This window comes from Plutella xylostella, chromosome 14 (genome assembly GCF_932276165.1).
Source record: "Plutella xylostella chromosome 14, ilPluXylo3.1, whole genome shotgun sequence".
Lineage (NCBI taxonomy): Eukaryota > Metazoa > Arthropoda > Insecta > Lepidoptera > Plutellidae > Plutella > Plutella xylostella.
Window position 1 is genome coordinate 8,515,473 of NC_063994.1, and position 13,526 is coordinate 8,528,998.

At 40.4% G+C, this 13,526-nt stretch overlaps 1 protein-coding gene across 3 annotated transcripts in view; it reads left to right on the forward strand.

Moving 5' to 3' along the window:
* The window catches only part of LOC105389249 (E3 ubiquitin-protein ligase SH3RF1), a 38,365-nt gene that overhangs the window by 13,012 nt on the left and 11,827 nt on the right, over window positions 1-13,526 (forward strand). For all 3 annotated transcript variants that reach the window (XM_038120269.2, XM_038120268.2, XM_038120270.2), the window contains exons 4-13: window positions 3,808-3,896; window positions 5,693-5,807; window positions 6,421-6,520; window positions 6,862-6,988; window positions 7,759-7,834; window positions 9,770-10,746; window positions 11,338-11,486; window positions 12,301-12,425; window positions 12,777-12,870; window positions 13,311-13,378. In XM_038120269.2, the coding sequence (XP_037976197.2) occupies window positions 3,808-3,896; window positions 5,693-5,807; window positions 6,421-6,520; window positions 6,862-6,988; window positions 7,759-7,834; window positions 9,770-10,746; window positions 11,338-11,486; window positions 12,301-12,425; window positions 12,777-12,870; window positions 13,311-13,378 (1,920 nt within the window). The remainder of the gene's footprint in view (window positions 1-3,807; window positions 3,897-5,692; window positions 5,808-6,420; window positions 6,521-6,861; window positions 6,989-7,758; window positions 7,835-9,769; window positions 10,747-11,337; window positions 11,487-12,300; window positions 12,426-12,776; window positions 12,871-13,310; window positions 13,379-13,526) is intronic.

A 13,526-nucleotide genomic window follows, 5' to 3' on the forward strand; every position in this document is an offset into this window, starting at 1 on the left:
GTACCACCACAGAGGTATGACTCGTTCGAAGAGCTTATCAGGCTCTTACAGCAATCAGATGTGTCGGTACACTGAAAGATAATCTATAGGCCTGCTTTATTTATTTAGGAGCACTAATGGCCTCCGTTCAGTCATTGAGTCACTGGCACTCAGGCTGCGGTTGAACAGGAAGATAGACTGTCTAAACAAATCATTTTTAGGCTAGTTAAAAAAAACTTTAGGTGGGTAGTATGCCAACTAGAACTACAAATAAAACAGTATTTTTGTCTCCTCTAAAATTTGGTCACGAGGAGTTACGATGATTACGATCTAAGGTGACGCTGACGATATTTTATACAAGGTATTGAAAAAAGGGTATAAAGCTTAGCCAAAAGTGGATTTAGGTGCCATTCTGATCCACTTTTCTTCTACAATTTTGAAAATTCACGTAACAAAACCTTTTACATAGAAACTTATTCGATCACGTGACTTTTTACTATAGAGACCGAATTTATTTTTCGAGAATTTCCAAAACTTGGAGAACAAAAGTTGTTCAGAATAACCCCTGAGTCAAACCCTTTCGGCACAGTATACCCTTTTTGCAACATCCTGTATAGGTAATATCAGGTTTATAAAAGACCTGGGCCTGTAGAGTGAGACTCGGCATGGGGAGTCATAATTTATAGATCTTTTAGGTTGCAGTGGCGAATGGGCACTGGTAGCCCTGCCCTTTTCTATAACTATAACTATAGGTAATTTTATGGCAATTTAAAAATGGTATAACATTTATCTATTTGAAAAAATCATTAAAAATATACATTACCTATCACCCTAATTAAAAAAAAAAATTCAGCCCTTACTTTAAACTTATAACACCCCTCTATTTCCTTCAGGGGTTAAAAAACCTGTGTATTTAATATTTTCTTATGAGTTTTTTTTTTAAAACTAGGCTCTTACATAGTTGTACATAATATTATGCGGTATTTTATTCCACTTGTAACGCATAAAATTCATAGCTACAGTAAACATTTCATTTTTTTCATGGCGAGATACAGTCGCACTTAACCGCTTTTTGCAAAGCTTGTTAAATAGATTTAAAAAATTATGTAAATTTTAGATCTTCAATTTTTAAAAATACTTACTTATTTTTAACAACCTGTAGTGTACAGACTACCACATCTTAAAATATATATATTTTTAATTAACTACGGTTTTTGGTTTCAAATAAAACAAATTATGAACTTACTTTTCAACACCCTGTATATTGTGTAGCTTACCTACCATACACAACCGTTAAAATAAAATAAATTACCCCTCAGAATATAAACAGGCTCGCGCTTTGGCATACTGCATTGACCGTATAGTTCTTATTCGGAGAATCTAATAAGTGTCATTATGTGCAATGTTTACCTTTATCTATGCATCTGTAACTCTATAGTAAAAAATGTAAACAAATCGAAAAGGCGAAATGTTTTCTAAGAATTTTCGGCTTTTCTGCATCTAAAATGATTAGAAAATTAACTTTCCATAGCAAATGCATATGTATTATAATACTTGTAGTCATAATTTGTTGATTTTATCAGTTTTTGTGAAATATTTGATAAAAAATAAAATGGCGTGGGTATCGCTCCTAACAGGCCGCCACCAGGGCGACGACTGAAGAAATCTGAAATCTGTCACGGTGTCATCATTTTTAAACCGGAATTTATTAGTTTTTTGCAAAAAAAGTTGACTTCTGGTCCATTAAATCCAACTCTTTAAGGTAACTTTGTTAAGAATTTAATTACCTACACATACATATAAGATTCCATGAAAATGGGCCCTCTGATTTCGAGGGTTTTTTCATAATAAGTCAAAAAATGGCAAAAGACATGGTGTGTTTGCAATTTTTTTTAACATACTTATTATAATCCTGCACCAATTTATAAGCAACTAACACGTTCAGTATACCCTCTGCTACAAAATATATTTTTATCAATGTGATAGAAGCCACCGTTTTTCCAATCTAATCAAGTATCAAGCCGACTTTAGCATTTTAGCTTTAGGGATCCCCTTAATTACTAATACCTCTGGGAAATAAAACATACCTACATAAATAATCGTATTGTCGTGATCTTGACCTAAAAATATGTAGGATATTGATTGATTCCAATATCTCTAATCTTATCTATATTTATGCGTATAATTTCTTTGAGTACCTTCAGTTTGTTATCTGATCGTGTTTATTAATATTTGCATGTCTCTCAAGGCTAAAAATTAATATTTGTGTACCTAAAGGTCATTTAACAATTATTTTCATGTACCTAGTTTTTGTACGAAATTGGAGAAAGCCTCTTCTAACTATAGCAAAATCATGTTTACAGTAAACATTAGGGACATGCCAATCTTTTATTCAAATTTGACAAATATGCATCCAGCTTTAAAATGTGTCCGATTATATTGCCATACCTACGTATTAAAGCTTTCATTGCACTTTACCGTATAATAATATATGCATTGCATAGCCATAAGCTCTTCGTATAGAACCTTCGTATATTCCTTCCAGTTGGTTAGTCGAGCTTTCATCTATGTTTAAAGGTTAATTATTTATCAAAGTTCAACTTATATTTTATTAAACTTGTAGGAACAGATCACTTGCCTATATGTATTATAATATTAAATTTTATTCATGTCACAAAACTGTCGCCAGTTTTTTGATTTCACATTATAAACAAATTGAAAATTATTGATCAATTAAAGCTATCGTAATAAACTATGACCTATAGGTATGGTGATACAATTTCAAATTTTGCTTTTGCATTTATTGCACACAATACCTATTACCTATGCATATTTCTTGAGTAACAGGTTACCTTAGCATGTGCTTTGTTCCACGAATGTCGTGAACTCATGACCATGACTAATGTCAATGAATAATAATATGTAGTGAGAAAACCTTATTTACCTGAGATTGCATATAAGATAGGGCTTTATGCATTTTATAATAGAAGCAAAAATTAATTGATAGATTTATCCGATGGCTGAGGCGGTTGCAAGTACTTGGCGGTATTATATCAGAGCAATTATCTATTCAATTAGATGACTACACTGAGACTGTTTACCTTTCATAATGATAAATTTAATCTAATAGAGTATAAACATGAACAATACATGCATGATGTATGTAGTTATGTAAGTATGTAGAAGTATTATGTTTTTAGGTGTATTATGTAGTGTAGTCAAAAGCTTATAGTAAGCGATTGGATCTCTTGTACACGTTAAACACATGTTAAGCGCTGTCAATCGTCTTATGTGTCTTGTCAAATTACACGTCAAAACAAGCTTTAAACGTGGTCTACACTTTTATGGTATTGGAGTTGTCAGACACCTTATGCTGCTTAAGGGTCTAAGCACATTATAAGCGTAACGTAAACGGATCGCCTTTTTTTCTTTTGTCAACCAGGCGTTTACGAGCTTGTTCTACTGGTAGACAGAAGAAAAAGAGCCGATCCGTTTACGTTTCGTTTATTATGTGCGGTGACCTACACTTTTATAGTCTTGGAGCTGTCAGACGCCTCATACATCTTATACATTTATACCCATTGACTTATAATTATTACTAGCGTAAGGACAGGCCCAACCGCTCTAGAAAATGGCACCCTCGCGTAGGCCCTAAAATCCCATATATCTGTCATAATTTGTTCGAATTAGGACCAGCGCGCGGGTGTCATTTTCTTTAGACAACATGTTCTGACGGGCGCATCCTTCCTTTTGAAAATCATTGTTTATACCCCTGTGTTATGTATATAATATGTACTATTATTTAACAATAATGCAACTTGTTTGCAGGGCCAGCCTGCTTCGGGCCACTTCCAAAGCGCCAAGCAGCCGCCGCCGCACGCGCGCGCCCTCTATGACTACATCTCTAAGGAAGCCGGGTATGTTACTAGTGTTACTACCTACAGTAACTGCCAGTTTCAATAACTCTATCTACCGATCACTGGTAGTTAATTTCATACGATTTTGACTGGCCGTAATTTTAATGTGTCAAAATAGTATGAAAGTAACTACCAGTCATCGGTAGATAAAGCTATTGAAACTGGCAGTAAATAATAAAGCTCAGTCAAGCCCAACTATGAAGTCCTGAAAACGGAAGGGGATCCTAACAAATATATAAAGACTGTATTTAATCGATCTATTAAACTATCAAATTTATTGGACACCGAATGGCGTAGTGGTTAGTGACCCTGACTATTGAGCCGAAGGTCCCGGGTTCGATTCCCGGCTGGGGCAGATATTTGTTCTCGGGTCTTGGATGTGCCCGTAAAATGGCAATAGGCCCGTCCCCTATTACATTGGGACTAACATAACACTCTGGCGAAAAGTGGGTGCAGCAATGCACCTCTGCCTACCCCGCAAGGGAGTACATTAGTACAAGATGTGAGTGTTTATTATTTATTCAAAAATCCATTGAAAAGCCATTATCAATCGGTATTTTATTTTTATAATGTAGGTAAGTAAATAACTGACAATGATTTTTATCAAAAGTCCTTCAAAAATCGCACTCTTTATTGTCATGACTTTTTAGTTGGACTGTACATAGTAGGGTGATGTAGTAAAAACTTAGCCCTAGACAAAAGCAAACATGATTTTTGCAATACTAGCACTATAGTTTTTTATACCCATACTGCGCTATTGTATTAATTTATTCGGCCGCACACTAAATTAGAAACTTGGGTAAGAACATTATATGTAGTTAATTTTGCGTGCGTGCGTGTTCATTAATTCATTATTGATAACAAGACTTTGCGTGACTTCTTATACAAATTCTCATACAGCGGACGTGCGTCTATGAATTGTTTTGATTGACATTTGAGAATTAATTAATTATACACTACAATACTGTATTGCATATTATAGACTATTTTAGAGGATGTGTGGATTGCTGGGTGATATTGAAGGTATAGGCGATTCTTTATACCAAAATATCAAAAAAATACTATTACCGTAGAAACTTTGACGGTCACGTGAATTTACTATGTAGTAGGTACACAATATTTATTATGTTCTCTCGCCACCAAATTGGTTCAGAAGCACGGGGCGCATTTAAGAAGTGACAAAAGTTCTGCATCGCGCTCACTCACATCGCGCCTCAAGAACGAGCGCGTATTATTTGTCACGTATTAATTGCGCCCCGTGCTAGCCCTTCAGAATGACTGTCGCAGTCACCCCAGTGCAGAGATTAGTTACAAGATTTTCGAATCTCCACTACCCTACACAACCCTACACTACCCTACACTACCCTACACTACCCTACGCTACACTACACTACCGTACACTACCGTATCTACCGGACACTACCCTACACTATCCTAAACTACCCTACCTTATCCTACACTATTCTACACTACCCTACACTACCCTACACTACCCCACACTACCCTACACTACCCTACACTACACTACACTACACTATCCCTACCCTACCTTTCTTACATTTTAAACCTGCCCTGGACTTCCACGAATATTTCAAGACTATTATGTGTATTATTGAAAATTAGCCAAATTGGTTCAGCCGTTCTCGAGTTTTAGCGAGACTAACGAACAGCAATTCATTTTTATATATAAGATTGTGTAGTATCGAAAATACTATCGAATTGCCACGTTAGCTTGTGATAGGCCCTCAGTTTTGCAACATTCTGTATAACTTACCACCATCCGTATTCTGTTTCAGCGACCTGTCGTTCAAGAAGGGCGAGACGATACTCCTGCAAAAGCGGCTGGACCCGTTTTGGTATCAGGGCGAGAGCGGCGGCCGGACGGGGGTCTTCCCCATTACCTTTGTACAGGTATGCAACGAGATAAGATAAAATACTCTTTATTGCACACAAACAGAGACAGTTTCACAAACATATAAAATAAAAATAATACAATCGGTGGCTTTATTATTAAAAGTACTCTTCCAGACAACCACATAGATAGGAGTTGCTAGTTAGCAACGAGTGTTTTTTCTATAGGGTGTTGAAAAAGGGGTATACTAAGCGGAAAGGGGGTGACTCGGGGGGTAATTATAAACAATGAGTTTTGAAAATTGAAGAAAAAAAATCCTTCCTTACCATTTGTGCCACACCCTGTATACACATACACTCGCGACCAATGAAAAAGTTCCACCTACAAAATGTGGACACTTCGTTGGCCTCTTTTTTTACTATACCTACTAAAAAAATTATCACAATATTTTAGTTTTTACTTCAATATTGTCTAACAGTATCCTCCGATCACTTAAAAATAGGTTTAAAATTGGCGTTGCGATATACGAATTTCAACTTTTTGACTGATGTAAAGAGTCGAAACTCGTGTGTTTCAAAGTAAATTTTAACCTTGTTGTAAATTTACAACAAGTATGTCTATGAATTTAAGTGTGAATCTCATCCTCAAACAGTTTATATTTGTTATTTCCAGGTGCTATACCCGCTGCCGGTCCCGACGGCGCTGTGCAAGGCGCTCTATGACTTCAAAATGTCCGCTCCTGATGAGGAGGGGTGTTTGGCGTTTGATAAAGGTACTGTTTGATTATGTACAAAATATGAATCAATACACTGGCAAGAAATTAAAGAGTTCCACTTAGAAAATACCTCCTAATCCCTTGTGCTTGGAATCTGGAAGTTAATCTAAAATCGATAAAGACGGCCGTTTTTGGCGATATCTTCGGCAAGGATTAGGACGTAGGTTCTAAAAGTTTGAATTAGCATGACGAGGGAGATGGCCTTGGCAGTTTTAGGAAAAACGCCTGCAAACGTTAGGTCTGCGTATATGTAATAATATGTATACCGCCTTAATGCACCTACTTATGATGTGCTTATTCCTAGCAACCAACTAACACCCCTATCTCTACACCCACAGGGGCAATAATCACGGTGCACCGCCGAGTGGACGAGAACTGGGCGGAGGGGCGGCTGGAGGAGCGCGTCGGGATATTCCCGATCGCGTTCGTCGAGCTCAACTCCGCGGCCAGACAGCTGATGAACACGTGAGTTCACAAGAAGTAATCAGAATAATCAATGAAAGATTTAAAACAGACTTTATACCGTCTGTTTTTCTATCTCAGATGCTGAGATGTGTCTTGAGTCGATTGTCCCGCCAATAGAACGATACGTCACTTAATCGCGCGACAGTCTATTTTTGATGAACCGTCCAGAATATGTAAATTTAGTATACGAGATTAAAAAACTGACTTTAGTTACTTCAACTTGTGTCAAATTCATAAAGAAAAGTCAACAAAATGATCAACTGTCAAGTATGAACTATAACAAGAGTCTAGACTAAAATAGTGGCCATCAGCTTATGGTACATTCAGTAAGATAATAGCGTCGGCAACTCGGCATATTCCCGATTGCTTTCGTCGAGTTCAACTCCGCGGCCAGACAGCTGATGAACACGTGAGTTTGCAGCAGTCTTACAGAAGGCCTAGCACGGGGCGCAATTAAGACGTGACAAAAGTTCTTCGTTGCTCTCGCTCTTTAGGCTGCGCGATGTCAGTGAGCGCGATGCTAAACTTTTTCACGTCTTAATTGCGACTCGTCTTAAATTCCCGAAAAACATAATTGCGTCTCCATCGAACTTTAGATGGTCACGTGATTTTTGCTATGGAGAAGCAAATTTATTTTTATAAATTTATATAAAAAAAACCAAAGTTGTTCAGATTGAACCCGTGAGTTGCCCCCTCTCAGCTTAGTACACCACTTTTGCAGCACTGTATTAGATGTTTCCAATAAATGTTATATTTTGTTGTAATTCCAGCCCCCCTCTGAACCGCGCGGTGCCGCCGCTGCCCGACGGCCGCGCGCCGCACCCCGAGCATCGACACCACACGCAGGTAACTATTATATTCTCTATGGGGGTGCAGGTACGGTCAGCTGCATAGGTAGCTATATCTTGTACCTTGCCTTACCTGTACCTTGTCAAACTGACGAACCGTCCAAGTTTCAATGAATTGATAGGCGGTTTCAGATTCACAAGGTACAAAAGTGCACCTGGCTCTCTCTAATGAAAGCTTTGTGCACAATGCATAAGTACCCAAGGTCTAAACTCCCTTCCTAACCTCGGACCATTTCCCGCCACGCTGGTCCACTGCGGGATGGTGGGTTCACAAATCTAGATATTTATTTATTTATTTATTCTTCATTGCACAATATACAAAAGTAATTATGTACAATTAGGTGGACTTAATGCTAAAGATATGCAAGTTTCCTCATGATGTTTTCCTTCACCGTAAAAGCGGTAACTATGGGACCACCTTTTTTAATGAGGACTACTTTGATACGAGGGCGATACCGAAATGATCGGGAATAGAAAAAAGTACAAAGATATCATAATATTATTTACTTTTATTGTTTTTCAAAGTAGTCTCCGTGACATTCAATGCACTTTTTCATTCGATTAAACCAATCATTGAAACAGTAATTCCAGTCTGAAGTGGATACTATCAAAACAGCTGATTTGTAAGCTTCGACCGCCTCTTCTGGGCCGCTAAACCGTTGACCACGTAGCATATCTTTAATTATTGGGAATGTAAAATAATCATTGGGGCTCAGATCAGGGCTATACGGAGGATGGTCCATCAACTCCACGTTTTCCATATTTAAAAACGTTCTTGTTTTGCGAGCGGTATGAGAGCTTGCATTATCGTGGTGAAGGATTATACGACGATTCGGGTTAGTTTTACGAAGTTCTCTTACGACTTCCGGCAAACAAACTGTTGTGTACCAATCAGCAGTAACCGTCCTTTGTTCTTGTAATGGAATCGTAGCCACATGGCCAGTTTTCGATACAAACGAAGCGACAATTTTTTTCGACACGCTGCGTGAGCGAATAACTTTTGTTGGCTTGACCTCACCTTCGAAGACCCAAACTGCCGATTGATGTTTTCTTTCGGGCTCATATGAATAAATCCACGATTCATCACCAGAGACGATATTGTAGACAGCATTTGAACTGCCTCCATTAAACCGTTGCAGAGCAGATCGACACCAATTAACACGAGCCGACTTTTGTTCCTCGGTCAAACGGTGGGGCACCCAGCGCGAAACTAACTTCTTGACACCCAGTTCTTCATGTAAAATGGTTTGAATGGCTGTCATACCAATGCTGAGAGAAACCCGAATCTGCTCGTATGTCACATGTCTATCTTCTTTTATTTACTGGCGTACAGCATCGATGTTATCTTGTGTTACCGCTGTTTTTGGCCGACCAGTAGAAGGGACTGTGGTAAGAGAGGAACGTCCACGGCGAAACTCAGAATACCAACGATATATAGTTGTTTTACTTGGTGCTTCAAGTTTATAAATAGAAACAAGCTCGGCGAGACATTGTTCTTGAGATAAACCTCGACGAAAGTTGTGAAAAATTATTGCACGGAAATGTTCCCGCGTAAGCTCCATTTTTTACACCGACCTGTCAAATTCTAATGGTCAATACTCTTTTATTTTTTACTTTTTTTAAAATTCGAAAATGGAATTATGTTTGAAAAAACACTACATTTGATACACCAAAAAGGTTTCACTCTAATTTATTCCTAAGTATTCTATTCCCGATCTTTTCGGTGTAGCCCTCGTAGCTCGTCTTGGTAGGCTGGAAATTCACTCTTTATCGACGTGTGTATAAAGCCATCATGGCGCATAATTAATTGATGTCGCAATATACAAATAAGAATGTTTTTTAAAAGGTACTTAAATTTATTTATTCAGTGTTATGTACATTAAAAAATCCTATAAATATCCTTGGAAGTTATTAAGCCCACCCATTGTTGCAGCACCCGCACCGCTACCAGCCGATGTCGCTATCGACACCCTCCTCACAGGCCACCTACCAGAACGTGGCTGCCATGAGCCAGTCGCACCCCACCTTCCAGCAGCCAATGTTGGCCCCAACCTCCCAGATCCTGCTCCCCACACAGATCAGCCACCTCGGCCACGGCCTCGTCACCACCACCGCCGTGCCCAGAAACATCATGGAACCAAACAACACCAAACATTTGGAGCTAATACACATGACCAACATGCACAATAAGAGCCATCTGACAACTATGGGGCTGCAGAGCGTCTCGAGAATAAACGACGGCTTCGATAGACTCCGAACTGTTAAATATGACAGCTACAATTCAACCCCGGTTCACCACAAAACGGAAACGACATATCAAAACGTACGCGTGCCGGTTTCTGTAGCCACGTTTAATACTAACAACTCGTCGGATTCAAGTTCGAGCGCAAACACGCCGTCTGTCGGGGTCAGTTCGACTACCACGCCTAATACTAGCTCCAATACTAGCTCGTGCGAAAGCGCTGAGCCTAGCGTGCCTAGCTCACCGGACAACGCCGAGAGAAATGCTACCACTACACCAAACACTTCCCAGAACACAACGCAAGACGAAAGCACAGAAACGGCAGACGTGAACCAATCAATGGGCGTTCTCAGTTTGAACGAGAGCTCCACGGCGACCAATACGTCTCTGAATGTTAGTTTACCGGCTGAATCGGCGAATGAGTCGGCCGAAAGTGCTAGCAAAGAGCCTACAAGTCTGAATGTTCCGTCGACGTCTAAGAATCAGAATCGATCGAGCGGCCCCGATTCGTTGTTGAGCTTCGGTCTTGGGTTGCAAGCGGCGTTGTCGCCGTGTCACGGGAAGGATAAGAATTATATGACGAGAGCGCACAGGGAACATAACCACAGGGATAAGAGGCACAGTTTGACGCCCTCCACGCATCTCAACGCGAATCATTCTCAGAATAGGTAAGTAGTTTTTTTATTATTAGGTATAGTCTAAGTAGTTGGAATCGAATCGTAGGCGGACCTATGCTTTTAGAAATAAGTATTATAACCTCTTGAAGACTCTTTATTATTGATGGCCTATATGGGTTGGATGCGTTATAACTGGGATAACCTCATCCTCATACCAATTTGATTCCATGCTCAAAATGATCCTTGTGCCACTCTACAGTCATCGCTACAAACATTTATACACTTTTGTGCCTTGTCAAACTATACCAGAAAACCCTGTTTTATTTAAAACTTTTTAGTAGAAAGCTGCTTTACTTAAAAGCTTGTACAGAAACGTGTATAGTATACACTTTTATAAAGTTTCTATAGATCTAATAATATACATAATTTCAAGATAACAATGATTTGAGTATTTCTGTAGCTACAAAATACAACACGACCATTAAATTATGCGGTAAATTTTCAAATGCTCAAGAAAAAGTTTTTTAAGTGTCCTATTTCTAGAGCAAACATTATATCGTAATACATCTTCTTTTCAATCAGACATGCTTATCCCATTTTTGCAACAAAAAATCTACTTAACTAAAACTATCTGACCCGCAGGCATTCAGCGGAGATCCTGGCAACCAGTCTGCTGTCTCACTCGCCGCGCGGCTCCCGCTCGCACAGCGCCGAGCGCCTGCCCGCGGCCTACCTCGCGCTGCACGCGTACAGCCCACAGCGGCCCGACGAGCTGCCGCTGCGCAAGGGAGGTAAAGAAAGAAAAGAAAGAAACATTTATTTGACACACTGAACAATAAAAAACAGAATCAAAAAGAATAATACAAAAAAAATTCTGTGAAAAAAAAACCAGAAAATAATACAAAGAAACAAGGTTGCTGTCCAGAGCGTCAAAAAGGCACCAGCGCTGGTTTTCAGCTGGCCCTTAGTGTTGTGACCTCAGTCACGAACGCGAGGTATATTAATTAGGATTAGGTAGGACCGCACATAGGCCGCGGCGACCACGCACACACAGCCACGAGGCGGAGACCTGCCCACAGCGGCCCGACGAGCTGCCGCTGCGCAAGGGAGGTAGGACCGCACATAGGCCGCAGCGACCACGCACACACAGCCACGAGGCGGAGATCCAGACTGGACATAGGCCGTATACAGAGAGAAGGCTGGAATGTTATAAGCACTTACCGGCGCTTGACGGGGATAATAACCCGCGCGGAAAAATATATGAACACGCGTCGGTCAACGCTGGCACATGCCATTTAAAATTCGTAAATTTTCTTGGTTAAGTCCGAGGTGCTTGGTGTGTTTCAACCTGTGTAGAACTTTAGTCCTCTGTCCAATAAAAATGTTTGACTTTCTCTTAGACGCGTAGGTTGAGGCGCGGGCCCTTTCGATGCTGGACAACTACACCCCAACCATAGTTCGGTCTATAAGTACTTAAGTATTCTTTCATTAAAAGTTCCTATTTTATTTTAATTTGTTTTCGAAGTGTGAGATTCGCCACAGAATTTAAAAAAATCTTTATATTTCCAGGCATTTAATAAATATTTCTTATCTTTATGTTTCCAGGCATATACGTGGTGGTGGAGCGGTGCCGCGACGGCTGGTACAAGGGGCGCTCGGAGCGCGGGGGGCGCTGCGGAGTGTTCCCCGGCAACTACGTGGCGCCGCGCCCCCAGCACCACGCCGCGCCGGTACGTAGGGGGCGCCAACTGTCACAGACACACACGGGGGCGGGGCGGCTGGTACAAGGGGCGCTCGGAGCGCGGGGGGCGCTGTAATACATAAAGTCGTGGTGGCTTAAAGGATAAGGTCTCGCTTTTCATTCGTGGGGCCGTGAGCTCGAATCCTGCTATGCTCCTATAAATTCTTTACAAATTAAATGAGGAATTTGAAGCAAAACTACGTGAGAAAAATACACATCTACATTCTAGATGGATTTTTTATTTGTTACAATAAATAGCTAAACAAAGACAAACATACTTACAAACAAATATTTCATTGTATAAAAAAACATAAACAAATATTTCATTGCAATTTTCCAGGTGGCACAGCCGCAAGCGGCGGCAGTGAAGACACCGGCGGCAGCCACCGTGCCGCCCGCGCCGCCGCGCGCCGCGAGCCCCGTCGCTAACACTGGTAATGAGAGCTACAGCCTGTCAAGTTTATACAACCGAATGGCGTAGTGGTTAGCTTCCCTGGCTGCTATGTCGAAGGTCCCGGGTCGATACCCGTCTGGGGCAGATATTATTTGTTTAAGGCTGTTACTGCTGCCAGAATGCAATTTTTATGCCTTACATAACATTTAACGTACTATTGAAAAATCTTCCCTAATGTAAGGGTGCCTGTTCGCCAGTGCGAAGCGGTGTGCGATGCAAAAATCATCCAATGAGCGGAGCGCTAATACAATGAGCGAAGTTTTTATGCAATCTCATTGGAAAGTTTTTTACCTCGCTCACCGCTCTGCTAGTTGGTTCCGCTCTGGTGGTCAGGCAGCCTAAAGCAGAATGGGTTTACCCTAGTTAGTTGTTAAGCGACTCGATGTATGTTTCTAATTGACATTTTTAATACATTTTCAGTCCAACCAGCGTCGTACCCGTGGACTCCGTCGGCGCAGCCTCTGCAGAGCACGCCCAAGTCTGACAAGGTCAGTCTTAAGGTCACATCACACAAAAACGTAACGTAAACGGATCGTCACCGTATCGCCTATAACCCGAGCTGGTCCAGAGGCGATTACGTTACGATTTTCATTTGTGTGCGTTGAAGTAGAGTTTCATACAAAGAATACTGAACAG